Genomic DNA, 20,359 nt, shown 5'->3' with positions numbered 1-20,359 from the left:
ACAGCAACACTTTTCACTACTATTTGCGCAAATGATTTGTCAGCAACAGTTATGAAGAATAGCACAAATGTTATGAAATTTGTTGTGCATGTTTAGCCTTGAATTAATTAATTTATTAACTCTTTAGGATTAGAGAAGCCAAGCATGTTAGGGCAAGCTTTTTTTTTTTTTTTTTTTTTTTTTTTTCCTAGAAATTATATGGCAGAATTAGGTTCAATTCATGCCTCTATCCAGGATACTAAAATGTGCAGAGGAGAACTCTCGTGGTGAGGATGGTTTAAATTTTCAAATAGTTCTATGTTGCAAAGTTCAAGGACAAATGCAGACTTCCAGAATGCTTTGTGTTGTGAGGAGCTTCTCTGGTCTACCAGCCAGCTCACAATAGAACTATGGATTATTTATCTTTCAAAAAAAAAATCTAAAATGATGTTTGTTAAGAGCATTCTGCTGGACTTAGGTGTACCATACATATACAAAATGTTCTGTCTGTATAGGAAAAATCCATATAACCTGTTGGCCTCTTTAGCCAACAGGTAGAAGGCTGATAGAGCTTTCTGATATGCATTTAATAATTACCAACGTAGTTTATAATAGGTTGTAGTGCACTTAATGAAGTCAAACTATGTGTAAATGTGAGGTGGGATTACTTCTTCAAGAAACTGAATTAGGAAGTATGGGCCAATTTTCACATTTGTTAACAAAGACATATGACACATTTATGTAACTTTCAAGTGTTTTATTTTTTTCAGTGAACTTGAATACATAGATAAGTAGTGATTCTGTATCTCTGCACTAGGTTAACAAACCCTTGAGAGGTTTTTGTACAAGGGCTCTTCACTTGTCTGCACTTTACACTAACTATTAATATCCTTGATTATACAACTATTTTTTTTAGGAAGGAAAAAATTTGCGAAGCTGTTTTCCATTAACTTCAAAGTCTAGAAAATGAGATGAACTGCTCTTGACGAGTGAGAAAGTGAAAAATGAAACAGGAAAATGCACTTGAGGATAGGGAGAAAAAAACAGGGAAGGTAGAGTAAGTAGATGAAGCTAGGACTACCTTTTCATTTTGTTCCTGCTGCTGTTTTATATCATGGTAACAATTTTTAAAAAGACATGGTGATGGACTTGTTTGACAATACAATTGTCATACAGTCTGTCAAAATAAAGCAAAAAATGTCAGCATAAAATCTATTTTTTTTTCCCCAGCTTCTTGGTATTCACTATGAAAAATTAGAATTAAGTAATAGATTGTTCATGATCTGTAAAATAAATAAATAAATAAACAATGATATGGTTAATTTGATATCAGTAGGGTGTTCTTAGTAGTAAAATACAAATAGAACATGCAAAATTGATTTCAGAGATATTCACTGACAAACAAGGATCTTTAGAACTATGTTCAACTCATGCTTACAATGTTTTTCATAAAAAGATAGAATGTCCATTTCACTTAAGCAATGTGTTTTGTTTACTAACAATTCTTATGACAGGTTCAAGTCCTAGATGTCTGTGACAAAAACGTTTCTTGATTAAAATACAGCTTACAACTTAAAAGTTATGTTCATCTAAGAAATCATAATAGCCAAAAAAATATGTTTAGTTTTGCTTTCAGAAGAATCTAACGCTTTGCCAAACACTTTCTTCCAGAGGTGGGATTTAAAAAAAAAAAAATAAAAAAAATGTTTAAATGTAATAGTGTAACCCATTCTCTCTGGCTTTTGCAATCAACTCCTCCATTAACTTGAAAGTAAGACGATTAAAATGAATATTGAGTATACAAGGGCTATGAAATATTACCTAAGTAGATAAGTGTTGGTGAGCGTATTTCAGTCCTATCTTAACTGTTCAGGTCTGAGTCCTGAACAATGTACAAGATGTCTGGAGGTAAGCGAATAAGCGTACAGCTAGGCTTTGACTGTGCAGTAATGACTTTATATTGGTATTCCTTCATCCTTCGTCTGTAGTGAATAACTAACTATTGTCTGACTCTTAGAATTAGATCACTGCCATCTGCTAAAGCATTCTGTATTTCGATAGGGGAAAATTTAATTTGAACGTTTCAAGGTCACAGACTGCTGTGAGTAAAGGCTACTGGATGGAAGCTGTTGCCTTTAATAAACATAATGAGCTCTGAAGCACACAAAGCTCTGAGAGTACCTTGGATGTCTGTCTCCAGGAGACAGAAGCAGTGTCCTTGCTTAATATTGCAAAGTTCAGCCTTAGAACACCAATACATTTTCATTATGTATTTTCATAATTACAGCTAGATAGTAATTAAAGACAGCCAATGTTAAGAAAGAGCTGAATGTCAAACAAGAAAAAAGAGCGGGTAGGAAGTGGAAAAGATGTAGCTTTAAATAAGGGTACATTTAGGTTAGATATTAGGAAGAAATTATTTCCTATGAGGGTGTTGAGGCCCTGGAACAGGTTGCAGAGCCTGGGCCTGGAACAGGCCCAGAGCAGCTGTTGATGCCCCATCCCTGGAAGTACTCTAAGCCGGGTTTGATGGGGTTTTGAGCAACCTGGTCTGGTGGGAGGTGTCCCTGCCCATGGCAGGAGGTTTGGAACTCGGGGATCCCGAAGGGTGACTTGCAACCCAAGCCATTCTATGATTCTATGTAGAAAGTTTCATAGTTTCAATTTTTTTCATTTTGTGTACATTTATATTAAAGCTGAGCTTAAAAACCTATTCATGTGTATTACGCTATCAAGATTTGGAGACAGAAAGCCAAATCTTACACTTGTTCTTGAAAAGAAGTTTGTGCACTGCAATTTGCCCCTAAACTGTACATTATGACTTAGATTCTGAAGCAAAATTATTATTCCCTGTCCTTGGGACTGACTGAAAGCATCATGCAAATAATCTGGTACAGACTCATGTGCCTTAAAGCATGAAATGATAGACATAGATGTACTTAAATGGATAGATGGATTATTTCTATAGTAGTTCCAGTAGCCATGCCATATAAATCCCTCCTATGTAGCTGTCTACGGATATACATTATGACTAAGTGGCTCTTCAGCTGTTAGAAGTTTAGTAGAACAGCTCTAAAAATGCTGCTGTAATATGCAAGCAAAAATGAATGGCTCCTTATTAATGCTGGTATAGCTTTTAAGAAAAAGGAGTGTTCTTGCAGTTTTAGCTTGCTTGAATAATGAAAATGTGTAAGTTAGCACTATTTAAAATGTCTGTAAAAGCGATATCAGATGCATGTATATGTGAGGAGAAATTAACATGAATTACTGGTTTCACTTGCTGGTTAAAATAACAGTTTTGTGGTGCCTTAGATATCTCTTCTCTGGAAGATCCAAGCTTATATTTGCAGGCTATTTATAGAGAGCACTCAGTCAATAAATCTGTTACCATATCTTTTTCGGTATTTCATATATATTCATGTTTAGATAGACATGATATGCTCTGAAGGAATATTAACATTCCCTTGAGAATTAGGGTGAAGAAAAAGAATGCTCTTTAACACAGCAATGTATTTTTTGTAAGCATCAAACGGTAGTTTACAAATCTTTCAAACAGCAGAAAATGTATCATGTGAATAGATAATTTCTTATTTTTTCAGTTAATCCTGACCTCATACTTAGATTGTGACTTTTGTTGTTGTGCAAAAACTTGATATTTATTATACATTGTACACAGACCAAATTTCATTATTTGCAGACATAATCGCTAGAGAAGTACTGAATATGTTCATCTTTTGTTAAAACATGATCCTCACTGGTATCTGTACATATAGAGTTTCCATAACCTACCTAATTATTTAGACAAAATTTGGGAAGCATTTAAAAAAGAAGCTCTGTTATGTGTGTCAGTTGATACTTGTCTCATGTTCCCCCCTACTGATTTTGCTCTATTAAGTCATAGTGTTCTCTGACTTTTCTTTTGATATTGATAAGATTGATGTCAAGCCCAGTGATGGCTAAATTACTGACATCTACCTACTTGAGTGTGTATGTGATTCTAAGAACAGCTGTCACATTGCACAGATTCCCTGTCATTTTTGATCTGTGTGATATTCAAAACCTTATGTTCTAGGTTAGCTTATTTGTAGTCTAACTCAGAAAGTAAACGTTTATTCTGAGATTTTGTTTTTCTTAACAAGTTTCCTGCAGTGGCAGATGAGCTGTAGTTTTCCACGACTGTTAGTAAAGTGTTGGATCAATGGTGGAGAGAACAATGAATGGGGTACTGGGTATATAAGTATGAGAATTGTGCAAAATGGAGGAAGATGCTTGTGGATACCTTAAAGCAAAGAGACTGTGTTGATTTAATCTTAGTTGTTATAATCACTATCTCCTTTTCCCCATTATGTTCTTTAAGTCCAGAGGAAAGCCGATTCCTAAGAGAAACTTTGGCTGATTTGTAAAAACTACATTTTGAACTCTTTGATAAACTAAGATGGGAATTTTTACCTTCCAAGACAAGTGTTTGAAATAAAAAAGGACAAAGGACCAAATTCAAACACCTGTATATATAAATTACACTTTATTCCACAGATCAGTCTGATGGGAATTGAGAACTTCATCTTGTTAGTGCCAGTAACATAGCATTTGAATGAAGTAACTGAAACCTGCTGTTATAGATGTGGTGTCCTTAGATGGTTAAAATATTATAGACTATAATGTCAGATAATATTTTTGTAAAAATCTTGAATTTTCTTAAGATCACCTTGGACTTCACTGCAAAGAACAAATACTATATCTACTGGTACAAAGCCTTTTTATGCAGTGATTTTCTTCTTTTCATTATATGTGTCCTAGTACATATTATAGTATGCATAGTATGCATTTATAGATTATTCAGTAAATAACTGTGACCTATACCAATTTGGTTAACCGACAATAGTTTTCTAAGATACTCGGAACTAGATACCTTGTTAGGGCCAGATATAATTGTATTTTATTCAGCCAGTACAAAAACAAACAAACAAACAAACAAAAAAAGGTTGAGATGATGTTTACCTACGTTTCAAAAACTCACTCAGCATTTTTTTTAAAAACTTCTAGATTAACTTTTTGAAGACTGAAATGGAAAGAAAAAGCAAAATGATCCGTGACCTCCAAAACGAGGTAAGAGGAATGTGTAATTGTCAACAATAGATACAAGAAGATATTTTCAAACAAGTTTCAATTTTTGAACATTATTGAATATGTTTAAGATTTTACTCAAATATTCAACAGAGAAAGCAAAGAAATGTATCAGTATTTATCCCCGTCTTGTGTTAAAATTGTGGAATGATGGAAGTATCTGTACTTACTGTGATGTGTCTCTGCAGAATATCAAGTAATATGTATAATATTTCATCACAGAAATTAATTTTACTTAGAATATTGTGCTATTTCAAGACTGTAAAAAAATAAATTTAGACTGAATGGGCTAATAAAACAAATATATAATTATTTCAATCTTCTTTTCTAATATAGTTCTTTAATTCATACCAAACCTATATCTGCTTATTAACTAAGAATGAAAAATAATGGACAATGATTTACTTGATTAATCCACATATATAAACGAAAGATTGGTTTTGACTTGAGGTAGTTATTTTTCAAAACCATGATATGAGTGCTAAATTTACCCAAGGATAGTATCTGAGCTTTTATCATATTTGTAAAAATTCATGAGCACTGCATGATCCTAAAAATAAACTTATTGAAAGTTAAAGGTGGAAAGATAAAACAGGAAAGAAAAGTATCCTGACATTGCTATTGCTTTTCTATACGTAGTTAGTACATTGTATTTCAATTCATCTTATTCAAATGGCTGAGTACAAATGGACCAAACATAATACATCTTAACCTGTACCTTTTTGGTACATGCTTTTACCCCCTTTTTTTCATCTAGTTTCCATTATGTAGAATCAGGAAAATCTTCATTCAGACTTTATGCTGAAAAAAGTTATGATTTGACTCCATATTTAAAACATACATTATTGAAGTAGGAAGATAAGTGTTCAGTGAAATATTTCAAAAGCAAAAGCAACCAAAAATGACAATGTACATTTAGAAAAACTATTTCAATGTATGTTAGTGATTGATGCTATAACCTATGAAGTATCCTAGAGTACCCTATCAGTAGGTATTTTCCCTCCCGGTTGAAATGATAATGGGGTGGTTCTCGTTTGTTTGGTACTATTCAGTAGAGAAACTGCTGGGCTTAGTCTCTAAAATTGGAATATAACTCTTAATGGCTTTTATCTTTTTGTTTTACTAATTAGCCCAGGTAGAAAAGCTTTTATCGGACGAAATGAAATAGTGGAACACAAGAATATTTAGTATGTTTTTGTTTTGTTTGTTTTATTTCCCCTGTAGCAGAGACCTCAACACTTTCTATTCTAAACTTGAGTCACATTAGGCCTGCTTTGTGGAAAGCATTAGAAACTCTTAGCACATGTTCTACCTAAATCTGAAGCTGCTATATTAGCTTTACAAATAAAGAGTATACATACTTTCATTATGCATGTCATACACATTGTACTGTCCTTTAGATACCAAAAAGAGAAAAGAGCTAATATAGATGATGCTGATCATATGGGAGGGGGGAAAAAGATGGGGTGGGGGAGCAGAGAATAGTGATTAAGTACACAAGTATATATATGATTGAACAACAATGAGCCTAATTGCTGAATTATGATTTTTCTGTGCTTGTGCTCATTACTAAGCAAAGACTGCATCATACAGTGCAATTTTATGTTGGTTTATATTTGTTTGCTAATCTTTGTCAGCCACTGGCACTTCTATGAAGACTTTGTTTTCAAGCTGCATGTGAATAACTCTTTTTAGGAAATAGTACTAAAATGTTTCCCTGGGACTGGATCACATATACACATTTTACAACATTTTACGTGGAAAAATTAATACTCTGAACAAGTAAAAAGTATGGCTGTACCATTCTTGTAAGACAATATTTGTAATCTTAACTGAATGTGGAAAAATATCGTACGATTTCTGGGTGGTTGTCATCTAAAATGTTTCTTTAGGTTCACATCCTCAGTATTTACAAATGTAAATATAAACTTTCTCTACTTTGAAATGCCAAACTTTATTTAAAAAATGAAGAAACAAAAAACTATGCTGCTTGGAAAGTACTTCTTGCACCAAGGCAGTGTAATTGAATTTATTTTTCCAATTTAAGGGTCACAAGGGAAATTTTAGCATGACTTGCACAATATTCTTAAGAGAGAATCTGAACATGAGTAATGAACCCACATCTGGTATAGCTCCAGTTATGGGTAAAGAGTCTGCGTAATGGGTACTGACTAAAGGGAAACTTTTGACTCTCTAATAGGACATTCTTAAAAGGAAGTTAATGCAATACTCTAGTTAAAATTCATCTAGGGTAGATGGTACCGCCTTGGCGAGATTGTTTGATAATCATAATTCAGTCTTGATGTTTAGTAAGTATTTTCTGGTTATAAAATTGCGTGAGAACTTATCAAGTCCTATTTTTAGGCTTTTGCAAGGCTTTTACATGCCTATATGTTTTGGAAAAGCAATGAACTGCAGCTGGAAAAGAAGAGGGCTGGACAAAGAGGAGAGTGGGAGAGGTGAAGGTTAATGTAAATACTGATTGTATTTCCATTCCGGTATAGCATATGCATTCTATCCAAACACTTTCACATAGATAAAAACTGGAAAAAGTCTGCATAAATTGTATGCTTTTTGTTTGTTTTTAATTTATTCAAACTATCTGAAATATTTTCATTTTTTATGTTGTCATCTTTTAAGGTTTCCACAAACTGTTGGAAAAGATTGCAGGCACTGTTTATTTTGCATATATTTTAGGAGGAAATACAGAACAGTATTTGTGATTGAAGAAGCAATATGATCCTAGAGTGGCCTGGAAATCAGAAGCTCCAGCATGCTTTTCTTAGAGTCACGGAATCCAATGAGGTTGGAAAAAGGAGCTCTAAGATCATCTATTCCAATCTTTTAGCCTAGTACTAAAGTTCACCACTAAACCGTGCTACTGAGTTTTAAATCTATCCATTTCTTGAAGACGTTTAGAGATGGTGACTATGCCACTTCCAAGGGCAGCCTATTCCAGTGCCACACAGCCTTTTCAGTAAAGACATCTCTTCTAATAGCCGACATAAGTTGACTTAACTAAACTTGCCATGAGATAGATTTGATAGGATTGTTTAGTCCTGTGCTTTAACTAGTGTGTGGAGAAGGAACTAATAGCTATGGCTACCTAATGGCTTTTTAATAAAACTGTTATAGTATGTTGCCAGTTGCCTAAAAGTCCACTAACAACAGATTTTCTGGAATTTCTGTTATTGTTATTGAACACCTCCCTAAGGACTTCATAGTTTGATAAAGAGATGGACAAAATAAATGGTATGATTTTGAGGAAACGGTGTTCATCTAAGCCCTACCTCCAATCAGTGGATATACAGTACGCTTTTAAGAAACCTGTTAGTAAGATTGGGTATTCTGTATATTTAATTAATAGATGGTATTTTATATATAATTAAAAGACAGTTCTATCTGCATACAGATGGATAGAGACACAATAAAAATGGAATTCCTTTCATATCTACTGTTGCCCTTCTTTCAAATATTGCATTTACTGTCTATTTATATTGGCATATTTTTAATTCGGCAATCTCAGACTTTCCCATGGCTGTAAAAATTCCCCATTCAGTTCTGGTGTTTCAGGACATTCAACTACTGTCATTCAACTTTGCAATTCAGAGATAGGAACAGACAACAGCAGCACTGTAACTGAATGCAGAAGCTGTGCTGTAGCATATGAGGAGAGGACAGTGTACAGAAAGGTAATTTTCAGGTTGCTCAAGGTTTTGTAAAAACAGTTGGCAAGAAAAATTGCCCCTGGTGTGGAGGGGAAAAAGTGCTGTATACAGTACATAGTGATTGTGTCTAAACATTCCTCTTTGAGTTCTCTCAGTGCTTCCTACAACACTTGAAAAAATATATAAGACTTCCAGCTGATACACATTTATGTGTAATTTTCTTGAGATAAGCAAGTTAGGATTTCCTCCCAAAATTTGATAAATGCTATCATTACTGATATTCTGTATGGAGAGGTAGTGAAATGTTATTCAGCTTTGTCACATAGATGTGTTATAGTTGCCTCACATTGTACTTAAGTATAACTATGTATTTTTTTTTTTTTTTTAAAAAAAAAAAAAAGCTCTAATGAAAATAATTTTATTACATTTGATTAGAGATGATATGATGGTATAGTTTCTCATGATCTGTGGGGAAGCTGTTTTGCTCTATCTCTGTGTATACCTGCATTAAAGTATGTTCATCTCTTTACACATTCTACTTAAAACAATTCCATGTTTTTATTAAGTCGGTATAGCGCTTTATATAAGGCAATAGATTTCTTTCCTGTTTAGGCTGCAGCAGAACTTTGAAAAACATGAATTACATGAAAGACACATAGTAATACAGGCAATACAAAGTAAACCAAGAGTGGAAAATGGATCTGGCTGTAGCTCCCAGTAATGTGTTCTTTCTGCTTAGAAGCATTGTTTTAAATAACTACCTTGTAAGCAATACGTTTGTTCTATTCATGTATAAATTGTGCTTATAGCTTTAGTGTCAAGTAAATCATCCTAAAACAGAATTTTCTTCAATGTCTCTGTGCTTAGCTGCACTAATAAAAGGCAAAGTCATGGCAGTCTAAAGTCCCACCTGATCTATCGGGAATTTCATGCCCTGCAGGGTGAATTCAATCGAATTGCATTGAATTATGGTGGAAAAAAAAGGAACTCCCTTAGTGAAGCAGAAATGAAATTTTAAGGCTTTGAAACTGCATCCTGACACTATCCTATATAGGAAGACATTGTAATTCTACTCTATTTGTACTCAGTATATAAAATTAACTGTGAGTTTTCTAAGTATAAAACTCTGTCCCCATGCAGAAAATAAGTTGGGTAAAGTTCTGCTACCTCTTTGGATATTGCATTGGTTCTACAATTCAGAAGAAAACATCCATAAGTATCAGAGGCAGTGACACTGTCAAAGAAAAGTTAAATAAACAGGAATATTGTTCCAGTTTCCAATAGTATAGTCTGCTAAAGACCTTTAAATTCAATATTGCTTCTTGCCTTATCGCAACTTCATTTGAATTTAAGAAAAAAAATAAAAAAAATAAAAAAAAAATAATGAAATGACATTTAAAATTATTTCAGTATCATTTGTCCTGAAAATGATGATGAAAAGCTGGAAATGCAGTTTAATCAAGTGAGGATGGTTCTTAGGACAGTATTTGAGATCATAAAGTAAACAAATTCTGCTGCATCCAGACCCTTAGTGAGATAATATTTGTAGTGACATGATAGCAGCTGCAGCTACAGTGAATGTTAGAAGAAGCCTTTGTTTTTAAAAGTCTGTTTCCCCGCCCTTATATACCCAAGAGGATGTGCTTTTTCAGGTTCTGTTGAAGGATAATCAGAAAATCAATTAAGGTATTTTAATGGATAAGTCTGAACCTCTCTCTATCCTAGGAACTGCGAAATTTTTATCGTCTTGATTCATTCTTTAAATCTAGATTCATCATTCTAAGGCATCTAATTCAGAGCCAGAAGCTACAAGCAAGTGCACTAGACATTAAAATGTGAATGTTTAGGTAAAATGTATCCTTAATGGACGAGAAGATTAAAAATGAAACGTGTACCTATTAGGCATCTATTTTCATCCTGTGCTTAACCGCAACGTCTTGGTTGTCCGCTTTGATTTTGTGCAATATCATTTGTATGTTGACTTTTCAATTAGTGTTGAAAGTCATAGCAGTGTTCTTTTGTGATCTTTCTGAAGTCATTCTGATATCTTGACTCATCAAGTGTTTTCCAAGCACTCCCTATTAAATTCTTATTTCTGTCACCCTCCTTCATTAAGTCCAAAATTGCAAAATGTCTAAATTCTTTATTTTGTCATACTTGTCTAGTCTCAAGACTGTGTAACACCTTTTTATCCCAATTTAGGCACTTGTCATTTGTAGCAAAGCATCGTCTGTAGAGAAAAGTGTCATTTGCAATCTGTGTTTCCAATACCAATTTCCTATGAAAAAAAAAAAAAAAAAAAGAAAATAAAAAGAAAATTAGAGCTCCTGGGTACTGATGCTACTTAATGTGAGCTTCTATAGAGATGTTGAAAATCAGATTGCTTGGGCCTTTGGCAATGGGGAGATGCTAGTGTTGTCTGATACTCTATTTTGTGTTATTTCTATATCAGTATGGCCAGTATATTTGAAGCTAAGGGAAAAGAGTAGTAAGTCCTAGTATTTTCTTCACTTCATGTTATTTCAAAAAGGCAGCAAAACATGGAATATTAGAGAGCATCTTGACTAATGAAGTTTAAAAGAGCTGTATTCTGTCCTTTGCATGCACAGCTCTCACTGAAGGCAGCAGGGTCAGCATTGAAACCTAATTAAAATCTTTGGTCCTTGTACTTGAGAAGAGAATTTTGTGAATCCCAGTGTTATCCAAATCAGTGTTTTCCAGTGCTGCAGATCTCGAGGGCAAGGTGGCTCGAAGCCAAGCTCCAAAGAATGTTAAGCATGGTGGAAATTTTATAACCAATGTAAAACTTCCCCTGAAGCTAGAGTAAATTTTGCCAAACAGGAAAAGATAAGTTCTAATCTAATTTATTCCTGTTATGCAGACAAGTAGAAAAGCTGGTTGTTGATACCAAGGTGTTAAAATTACACAGTGGGAAGACCACTTAAAAGAGAGTAACAAAGGTGTATGTGGTTAAAATATATATATGGATACTTTAAAATCTTGAGTAGACAATATTGATTTTTATCCTTAGATGAAATAATAAAAGAGCACGTAATGATTAAATTTCCAGAGTTCATGAAGAGAAGGTGAGGTGTTGATTTTATCATCACAAATAATGATTTCAAATATCAATGGTTTTCACTTCAGATTAAGAAAAAGGGATGAGCCCTGAGAAGCTCTGTTGACCTAATTCAGTATCAGACTATTCTTTGCCTCTGAAAACACCACACAATAGCATAAGAATTTTAGAAGGTATATACATGCAAAAAAAAGCATGTTTTATTTATTTAAAATGTTGCTTGAGAAAGTTATGTTGCACCTGGAATGCAACAATGCTGTTGTGGGCTGACACTTCTCTCGATGTTATATTTCAATGAAAGTCAATAAGAAATTAGAGAAAAAGGACAGGAGAAGCCCCAGCTGATCATGTTATGGTACACTACACAAAAATTCCATTGTTTTCAAGAGAGAAGGTGTAGTGTTTGCATTTTCTTTATGGTCATACTGTCGAATATAAATGAGGTTATTCTCTGAGTTCAGTGGGAGCAGAAAGTGATTTGGAAAATAACTGTTGTTCTTTGTTCTTCAGAGCTTTAAATTAAACTGGACTGCTGTGGTTTTTGTAGTTTTTAATCTTAATCAAGATGAGGTATAGCTTGAAAAGTTCAACTTTATACTGTGAGGTATTTTTAGACTGAGATTTGTTAGCCTGTGACTTTAAAAAAGATTATAGTTCCCTCCTTAGGCTCATTAATTTTATCAAACTACATGCAATATTTGGGCTGATAATTCTAATTGATATATAGATATTTATGGAAGATGAAATGATAAAAATAACAAAATACTTAACTGTAATTTATGATAGAACTATTCTAGAATAAAACATAGAATTAAATTCCTGACTTGTCAGTCATGTTACCGTCTGAGTTAAAGCATCTATCAGGCTTTTCAGTGAATGAGAAAGCCCTACCAGCTGTTTGACTGCAATGTAACTCCACCCTGTCATTCTAAAAGTGGTAGAATCATAGGAAATTATTTTTTCTTGACAGCAAAATGAATTGGTTCTCAGCTCCTTTGCCTGAGTAGCAAAGTAGCTACTCAGCTGCATTTCAGTCTGAAACTCTGGGATATTTGCAAATGCAGGCATTTTTGTCTCTGTAAAAATAATTAACTAAAAAATGCAGTGTTTTGTGGAGGGCTGTTCCAAGTTTGTTTAGCTCACGCTTATGAATCCACTTTCCTAATGAATATGTCAGCCTTGCTGTGGAATTGCTAGCATTACAAATGTGGAAGTGTTGATGGTTCAGTGCAATGGGAACAGAATGCTTTACAGTCTGACTGGCCTCTTCCTATACAATCATTCCAGTAATTCAGTGTATATTATCTTAGTGATAAGAAACAGTTTACCTTCAGTGTCCAGTCAACCTTCGACTGAGTCTCAAAAGTAGAAACTGTGCTATTCTGGGCCAAAATTGGTAATTTTCTGTTATCCAGAGCATTTTAAACCACGTTGTTCTGGAATATTTTCTCACAGACTACTCCCTTTTGAACCCTGTTCCACAGTATTTGAGGCTGCAGATGCTATTGGAGAAGGAAATATTAAAGAGATCACTTGACTTGTCAGTAATTTAAACCATAATAACTTGAGTGACTTGCATGGATTTTATTGAGTTGTCATTTAAGTATTGATATTAAGAAAGTTTGTTTATAGCTATGTTGTAATTTTAATAATAGTTTTTATTAGACCTAGTTTTTATTAGGCTTTGCTATAGCTGTTGTAATAATTATGCTCACTTATCAAGTTTGCCTATAGAAATCTATGGACTGCCTTCAGTTCTGCAGAAGTTGATTCTGTGATTTTTATAATTGAGAATATTTAAAACAGCCAATAATACTTGAACTATTCACATTTTTAATTTTCTAGGGTCTTGTAAACAATTGAAAACATGGAAAAATTAATAGGTGTGGAAATGTTTCTTGGGCAATATAAGAGTTTAAATAAGCAGGTGCTGCTAAAAGTATTCTGTAAGGTGCTATCTTCTCTAATCTCAATTTGTGTTTGTGAATAAGAATGTCTGAGTAGCATTTTGTTTTTATCAGACAGATACCTGAACTCAGGTAGAGACTACACAGATCAAAACAAACAAACAAACCAAACCAAACCAAAACAAAACAAAACAAACGAAAAAAAAAAAAAAGCAACACCCCTGTCAGATTGCTATGGTTCATCAGCAACCTGTACTGTCCTTTTTTAATGTTTTGTGTTTACCTTTTCACATGTAGAATAGTTACTCTGTATAAGACTGTAAGTGTACTTCTGTAAATTTAAACCCAGGTATTCACTTCCTGGTTATGTGTATGTGTATTTGCGAGAACATTTAAATTAAATTCCTTCTTTGCATATAGGTTCAGATACATATTTGTGTATATATGAGAATATACTGTGACATGAAATTGCTTAAAGGCGTCAAAAGATTTGAAGTTGATACACTTGAAACTTTACTGGCTAAGATTGCCCAGGAAACTTTCCTTTTTCTGGTATCAATTTGCTAATCTTACTTCTTGTACCAAAACTTCAAATCTTTCCATGTCACTTTTAAATTATTCTGTTTGGCATATTTTTTGGTCCTTATGTAAGATTGATTTCAGTGGAGTTTTGCTCATTTACTTCAGGAGATAATTTAATCTCAAATTTCAAGTAGTTGAGGTTCATACTGAGTTAGAAAATTCACATTTTAAAAATTAGACTCAGCAATTGTCTCAAGTGTTAATATACGGAAATGCATCCATTTAGTATTTCTTAAATTGCTATCAGCCTGTCATCTTTATTTTTGACAGTGTCTGGTTGGTACTCTGCAAGTAGTAGTACCTTTTAAACATGAAAGGTTTTTATGCCAGGGCCAATCTTGAGAATCAAGTTACTAGGCTGGAGTTCTGCTAGCATTGTACACTTGCACTTGAAAGGAGGAGTGTGGGATGTGCTGTGTGATGGTATGCATAGTATACCTTTATGACTTCAGCTGTATGACTTCGGGTGCCAAGCTACTAGCAGGCGCAACAAGGAGTTTGGGGAATTTTACCTATGTAGAAAAATGCCCAGAAAACAATACCAAGCTGAAAACTTCAACAGTCTTCATAAGAAATAAGTATCAGTTGATTTTGTTCTGTCTTGGTAAAAGTTCTTTTTGTTTGGTTTGCTTGTTTTGTGAAGCCATATTTTGTAACAAGCAAGGTGGTAGAAGAAACTGTGATGAAAGCTGGCCTCTTTCGATGTTGCAGTGAATGCAGGTGGTAGGATGGTCTTAAGTTTATTTCCAATTTGTTCATTTCTCAAAAGAGACTGCTTTCCAGTCACAAATATGAAAGGACAGGAAAACATATTTGATATTAGACAAAGTAGAAGAGTTTTGGGAAGCAGAATTCCTAAGAAGCCTGTGACAATGTCTCACTTGATGGCTAGCTGTTGGCTTCAGCTTGGTTTAAATGAATGTGTGAGAGTAGATGGACTGTCAATCAGGCTGTCTATTTGCTCATCCTCTGAAATATCACTTGGGTAGTTAATCTCTCCTCCATCACTATCCCCAAACTCAGCCTAGTGAGATCAAGGAAATTGCAACACCTAGGAATGAAATTCATATCCTGTACCTGTTCACTGGATATTTTTTTGTGTATTTTTAGTGTTGACATATTTGTAGCCAATACTTCCTTGCTATAGTGATGTCTGTCTGTCATGTTGAAACAGGATGGACTTTCACTCAGGTGCCTAATGGGGTAGCATCTATTATTATAAAATGTATATTTTTTAAACTCACTTCTAATTTCATAAGAAGATAAAATCTGGCATGCATATTCAATGTGAAGAGCACATTATTTTCAGTAGAAATGTAAATAAAGTGATTTAGGAAAGAACCAGTCAGATCTGGAACTGCCAAGGTGGTTATAAGTAACTATTGAAAGCTTTTCGTGAGCTGCTTTTGCATAGTCCTGTTAAGTATGCGTTTTTACAGAATCTGATTTTCTAATTTTTTATTATTATTTTTTTAAGATTCGTGCTACTCCTTTAAGTATAATTTTTTGAATGCACGAGAATTGGCTCACTCAGTTGGTTCATTTGATTATAGTTAATTGCATCCTTTATGTGTTAGAGTGTGACTCTTTCTTTAGTTGCACAAGGAAAAATAAAATTTCTTGAGCTTCCTGCCATCGCAACAAGCAGAAGCACCTCTAGGTTGATACGCAAAATATGCAGAGTTGAACAAAAAGCTTTATTATTGCATTCCACCAAAATGTTTGCTTAGGTAGAAAATAAATTTTAAATCTTTTTGTCTTGATGCATATTCCCAGTGACTGTTGCCAACTCTTGTTTTTGTCATTTGTGAAAAAAAGCAAGTCATTTACATTTGAAAGAGGCAAGCCTGTATGTGCAGTTTGTAGTGTTTGCACTGCATTGCTTCCTGCTACTTAAATTCTCTGCACAGATCATACACTGTGTGAGAAACAATCAGTTCAGTAGCACTTGGTGTGTTAAAGATTTCACGGTTACTGTGTTATAAAATAATACTCAATTTTTATGGTGGTTTAAGCTCAATGAATGATGTAGAAATTACTTAGTAATTTGAAGTTAATTATTTATAATCATTAAATGTCCCCCTTTTTCTCCTTTGGAAAATGTTTGATTTCCCTTTAGTCATTCTGGCCTTTTTAATCATTAGAAATGGACCTGCAAGCATTAGGAGAAAGGAAATGAAAATTTAACTTTAACCTTTGGTTTTGTTTTCTCTTATTGTTACTGATGCTTCTTCTATTTTAACTTTTTAAGTTTGATTTTATATAATCTTGTATAGCTAAAGTGATATTTGGTTTCATTCAATTAAGGTTGACTTTGAAATAGCGTTCTGCATTTTTCGTATTTTAAGTCTTACTTCCAAAGGTGATCAGGGGAGTCAGACACAACACTCAATTCTGTAGTGTGAAGTAGTGTTGGTCTTTGCGAGTTTATATACAGGACTATATATTTGTGGAGAGAACTCAAGATCCATGAGTGTTAAATGTAAACGCTTAGCTTACATAGCTCTATTTATTTATTTAATTTTTAATCATAAATCTCAGGAAATGGGCTTTGTGTTGTTACAAATACTGGCTACGAACACTGGTTTCAAACAAGTGATTTTAATAATTCACTAATCCAATCTGCATCTATATAACCCTTGTGTGTTCAAGCCTTGGCAGAGATGGTTTGTCCATCTCACAGTCCAAACAGAAGTTTATGAAGTATTTGGACAGTTAGATTCAATTGAATCTGCTGAGCTTTTTTATCAGGCTCTCTCAGGTACATAAGTGTTTTCTGATTCTCTATCCTGATAAAGCCATGGTATCAGCGTTACTTCTGAGATGGATCCCTAAATGCCTTTGCTGCAGCTTGGATGGTGATGGCTCAGTCAGCTGTTCCTCTTCACTGGGCCCTAACCAGGCTGCTGATTGTTCTGTGCCTTATTTTCCCCTTTCTTCACTTCCAAATACATTATTTCTCTGGTTAATCAATTATGCCAAAGAACAGTCAATAGGGTCACTTCTTCGTAAGCGGAGTAAATGAGCTATTATCAGTTAAATAGAATAATTATATTAAATATGTCAAATACAACACACATGCATAACATAAATATGAATATAATTATAAAAGAGAACAGGACCACTTACCTGCCTGGCTTGGCAGATCTAAAGTCTACATCACAATTATACTGCCATTTTTAGAACTCCAAAATGTGACTTACTTACTTAACGTCAACTTACTTAACTTAACGCCAACTTACTTAAGTTAAACAATATTTGTGACCAAAGAAAAGTTAACCTAAATTGTATTGTCTATTTGTAGGATTTATAATTGTGGACAGTGTATAAAGGTGAATATCCCCTTTGTTTTCAGGAGTATAATAGCATTTTTGATAACGTGGAACACAAAATGGAAAGAGAATGGCATTTTATTTAAACCAGGAGACAGGGTACACAGATGGCATAATAAACAGTGCTTTCATTCAAGCGGCACCTTTTTCTGTTCAGTTGAGAAAGTTATGAGGATAATCAGGTATAAGTTTTACTCTGTTGCAGGGCTCCACGGGTAAGTAATTGCTGAACTAGTTTTGTAATAGCTGTCATGAATAAGCCTATAAAATAGTCTATATACAACAGAGGTTAATTTATAGCAACAAACCAGAGTGGTAGTGCAAAACATAGAGCTGTAACCTGAATGGCACAACTCAAGAGGGACAGAACAAATGTGACTTCTCACCTGGTCTGAAAAGGTGTATGTTTAGTCAGTTCCAAAAGACCAGTGCTTTCTATACCAATAACAACAGGACCTCAGAATATCTTGCACTATGACTGCAGATGATGTCTGTGCCAATATATGTCAGATGAAAAAGGGCGCTGTAGCAGGTGTGCTCTTAGAGCAACAAAGATACCTACTAAAAATAAACTGTGTTTATCATTGCTTCTATGTAATGTAGAGCAAGAAGCAAAGGTTGAAACAGTGAAGTTTTTCATATGCCTGTCTTTATATAACACTTCTATTCATCTGTACTGATTGACTGTATGCATTTAGCTGTCAGAAAGAAACAAAATATTTCTTCCAGGAAAATGATAGCATAATCAGTTTTCAAGATGACTAATGGTGGCTTTCCTTTTGTCTAACCAGCCAACTGTAAAAAGGATTGCCACCTGATCAGACTCAGGAGATTATAAGGTAATCAGGCAGACTCTAGCTAAGTCACTTCACATGCCTGTGTTATAAGCAGTCACAGAAAGAACAGGCCGGGTGTATTTTGGTGGTAGCCTATAGTTCATTGTGGTAGGACAAAACCATCTGAACTACACCTCACTGGAAAAACTTTGTAACAAGCTACCAATAAAGCCAGAATTCACAATGGCAATGGACATGACAGGATTTCATCCAGCCAAGATCTCAAACCAGGAGAGTAAACATATTTATTCCCTTGAAGTTATCACTAGTTCTTAGTTCAAGTGCAATTAGCAGTTTCCACAGTGACCCTTCTAAAAAGATGAAACTTGCCTGTCTGCTTTATCCACTGAAATAACCAAATGTAAATGTCTGAGAGTAGATTGATGTAAATGTGTTTTTGTTTTTTATTCTTATTTCTATTCTGTGTGGCTCCATCCATCTGTTCCTTCCCACACCAGCTACTGTTGGCTTGGACAGAATCTCCATTTACCATTAAGTACTGAGCTCAAATTTTTAGCAGAAAAAATGTGCTGCAGCTGTCATTAGTCTGTGAAGCATGCTATTAGGAAGGGACTGGTAAAAATGGTGAAATTACTTTGGCCCATACTAGAGCCAGCACGAGAACAAGACCGGGGATATTCTAGATTATGCTTGCTATGATTTTGAGGCAGCTGTCTCTTAAAATAAATAAATAAATAATTTTCCATTTTTACCTTCTGACCCTGAAACAATCATAGCATCTAGACAAGCACCAGCTAAGCAGAAAGTTTTTAAAAACTTTTAAAAGTTTTTTTTTCCTTCTTTGCTTGATCTACTGCAGTTTTAATGCAGTTGATTCATTATCACCAACACCACCACCCAATTTTCCCTTTTTGAGAAATATGTTATCTTAATTCTTTGCTTGTGAAGCCTTGAAAACTTTGCACATTTATTTTTATAGGCTCTAAACTCTGCATAAATGATGAGTCCTGATCCTGCTAGATTGCTTTGTAGGCTAATGCAATATTTTATTTATTCCCACAAATAATTATTCCTGGAGACTGTGGTTTTCGACTACTTGATCAAAGGCAATAACTCTCTTCTGTTCACATCTCAGAAATCTGTGCTTGCATTTTCTTTGTATAGAACAGGGCTAAAATGATGGTTCATATTCATGTGTCTACTCCCAACCATTTCCCTCAGCCATAGTCTCAGTTGAGGCTACTTGAAAGTCATCTTAATCCTAATCTGACCTCTAGACCATACATGGAGATAGTGTTCCTCTTAAAAAAAAAAAAAAAACAAAAAACAAACAAACAAACAAAAAACTATATGTGTACCTTAACAAAGTAAAGGATTTCTCTTGATGCCAGCTTTGATTATAGAATTCTTCTCATCGCTGTATTATTTTCATTGTTTCTCTGAAATGGGGATCAAAAACAGCTAAAAGGCCTTCACAGCCTCCTTTACTTGAAGCAAGGGTCCAGAATACTTCACAAAATATGCTGGTGTTTAGATTTCTGCATAAATTGTTAGCAGATCAACCAAGAACTACTTATACTGAAAAGGAGGATGTGATAAGAATGAAAACAGAGACAAAGACACCCTCTTGTTTTTCTGTGCTTGAGGAAATATTGGCTGTTATCATTTCAAAACATAGTCAGTCATGCTTGCCAGAAATTGGAGTCTATCAGTCTATGAAGTGAGATCCCGAACATGTGGGAATTTGAAACCACGCAGCTTTACTGTGGATATGTTACGTGGGTTTTGATAAATAATTATGGTCTCCAGGATGTGCAGGTGTTGAGCAGGAAGTTCATTAAAAGGCTGCTCTTATGAAAACCTGTCTGGGTTCAGAAATACTGAAATATAT

General features: G+C 34.3%; 1 protein-coding gene across 6 annotated transcripts in view; it reads left to right on the top strand.

The window, feature by feature from the left end:
- The window catches only part of LUZP2 (leucine zipper protein 2), a 187,373-nt gene that overhangs the window by 90,409 nt on the left and 76,605 nt on the right, over positions 1-20,359 (top strand). For 5 of the 6 annotated variants that reach the window (XM_035329071.1, XM_035329072.1, XM_035329066.1 and 2 more), the window contains one exon: positions 5,023-5,085. The exons of the other annotated variant lie outside the window; for it this stretch is intronic. In XM_035329071.1, the coding sequence (XP_035184962.1) occupies positions 5,023-5,085 (63 nt within the window). The remainder of the gene's footprint in view (positions 1-5,022; positions 5,086-20,359) is intronic. 6 annotated transcript variants of the gene reach the window in all.

This window comes from Oxyura jamaicensis, chromosome 5 (genome assembly GCF_011077185.1).
Source record: "Oxyura jamaicensis isolate SHBP4307 breed ruddy duck chromosome 5, BPBGC_Ojam_1.0, whole genome shotgun sequence".
Taxonomy (NCBI): Eukaryota; Metazoa; Chordata; class Aves; order Anseriformes; family Anatidae; genus Oxyura; species Oxyura jamaicensis.
Note: the sequence above shows the minus strand (reverse complement) of the source record. Positions and strands in the feature narration are given on the sequence as shown.